Below are 1,638 nucleotides of genomic sequence, written 5' to 3' on the forward strand. Positions count from 1 at the left end.
ACCCCTCCCCGGGGAGCCCCAGACGCTTCCCGCACCGGCAGGTGGGCGGGCTCGGCTCGGCCCCTCCCGCCTCCATCCGCGCCGTCGCCGTCGCCCCGGAGACCGCTCGGCCCGCCGCCCCGTCCCCTCAGCGCCCGCCGGGTCCCCTCAGCGCCGGCGCCCGCGCCCGCGCCCGGGCCTACCTTGCTGGTGAGGTCCAGCTCCGGCTCGCCGTTGAGCGCCTCGCCGTCCTCGCTGCAGTCCGAGTCGAAGCCGCCGTGGAGCCGGGCGGCAGCCGCCGCGGCCCTGGCCGCCCCCGGGGAGGTGGGCTCGGGGGCGAACATAGAGGCCGGGACCGGCGACTCCATCGGGGAGCGACTCCGCTCCGCCGCCATCTTTAATAACTTAGGCTAATTCGTAGCCGGCCTCCCCTCCCTCCTCGGCGTATTTGCTTAATCTATGCGCGGGGGGGGCCCCGCCCCGCCCCTCATCGGATAATTTATGCGAAACTTCTCCAGCCGCGTAGAGGGTGACACGTATCTCTAGCTAAGAAACAATCGACCAGGCCTCCCAGCCACCAATCACTGGAGCCCTTTCAAGTACCTAATGAATAATTAATGAGGTCCAAACCCCAACAACAAATGTCTGAGACGTCACGCGCCTGGTTCGCAGCTCGAGAGGGGCAGCACCGCGTCCACGCTACCTGCCTGGGGCCTTCCAGCCAACGAGACTGGGCAGGGTATGATTGACACAGTAGCCACCCAATCAATGGGGAAGTACACACAACGTTTACCCTCACCTCCCTCTTTTCCATAGGCGGTGCTCAGTTTCCAACTCTTACGGCAAAACAGTCGCCCGGAGTCCTTTCCGATGATGGACAGGGGCAAGGCCCAATCTAGTCACGGGATAGGTCCCGCGCCTCGGGCCGCGGGCGACCGAGATAGTAAACTGCACAGGGCGCCTCCCTCCTCTCAATGTAGTGACTCCCTCCTGGCTGTCCTTGGTAGATCGGGGTTTGACGATCTGGCAGCCTCCAGGCAATTTTAATAGAAGGATCGATGCCTGGAATACTGTAGCAGCCAAAGCGAGGCAATTAATTAAACGCTGACCTTAGGGAGAATCTTCCATTCACTGCCTCTGCGGAGAGAGCAATTACAGGGCCAAAAAGAGGCAACCAGCTAAAACGCAAGCCAAAAGTGTATCACCACATATGTGAACTGTGAACCTGAGATCTAGGGTCTCTTAGGGTAGTTTCTTATGGATGATTTTTCCAGCGTATCATCAGTTTGTAAAGTCCCAATCCACAATACCATCAGCACAAGTTTTAGAGTCTTTCCCTAAAAGACCCTAAAAGGGAGAGGGGTCTTTCCCTTTCAGTCTCAAGTCTGAAAAGCTTGATAAAATAAGGGATTAGCCAAAACTCGCATAATGCTGGCCGTGGCCACCAGTCCCAGGCAGCAATCAAGAAAGAGCAGCCATCGAGATAGTAACATAGCCAAGATTAAGGGTTTGGAACACAGGACTTATTAAGAGCCAAGGTTCAAAATGGCCTTCGGTTTCAGGGATCCACCTGAAAGAAAAAAACAGGCAACCTCTGCTTTCTCTTGTTTCCAACTACCTATTTTTGTTTTTAACACAATCAAGTCTTTTTTTTTTTTT

The 1,638-nt window shown here is 56.5% G+C and overlaps 1 protein-coding gene across 1 annotated transcript in view; it reads right to left on the reverse strand.

Moving 5' to 3' along the window:
• LOC111157643 (GTP binding protein 1) overlaps positions 1-374 on the reverse strand; it is a 22,035-nt gene extending 21,661 nt beyond the window's left edge. The window contains exon 1 of the mRNA XM_022519239.1: positions 183-374. Within this exon, the coding sequence (XP_022374947.1) occupies positions 183-374 (192 nt within the window). The remainder of the gene's footprint in view (positions 1-182) is intronic.
• Positions 375-1,638: the final 1,264 nt, after the last annotated feature.

Source organism: Enhydra lutris, unplaced genomic scaffold (assembly GCF_002288905.1).
Source record: "Enhydra lutris kenyoni isolate GAN:26980312 unplaced genomic scaffold, ASM228890v2 scaffoldscaffold55, whole genome shotgun sequence".
Classification (NCBI taxonomy): Eukaryota; Metazoa; Chordata; class Mammalia; order Carnivora; family Mustelidae; genus Enhydra; species Enhydra lutris.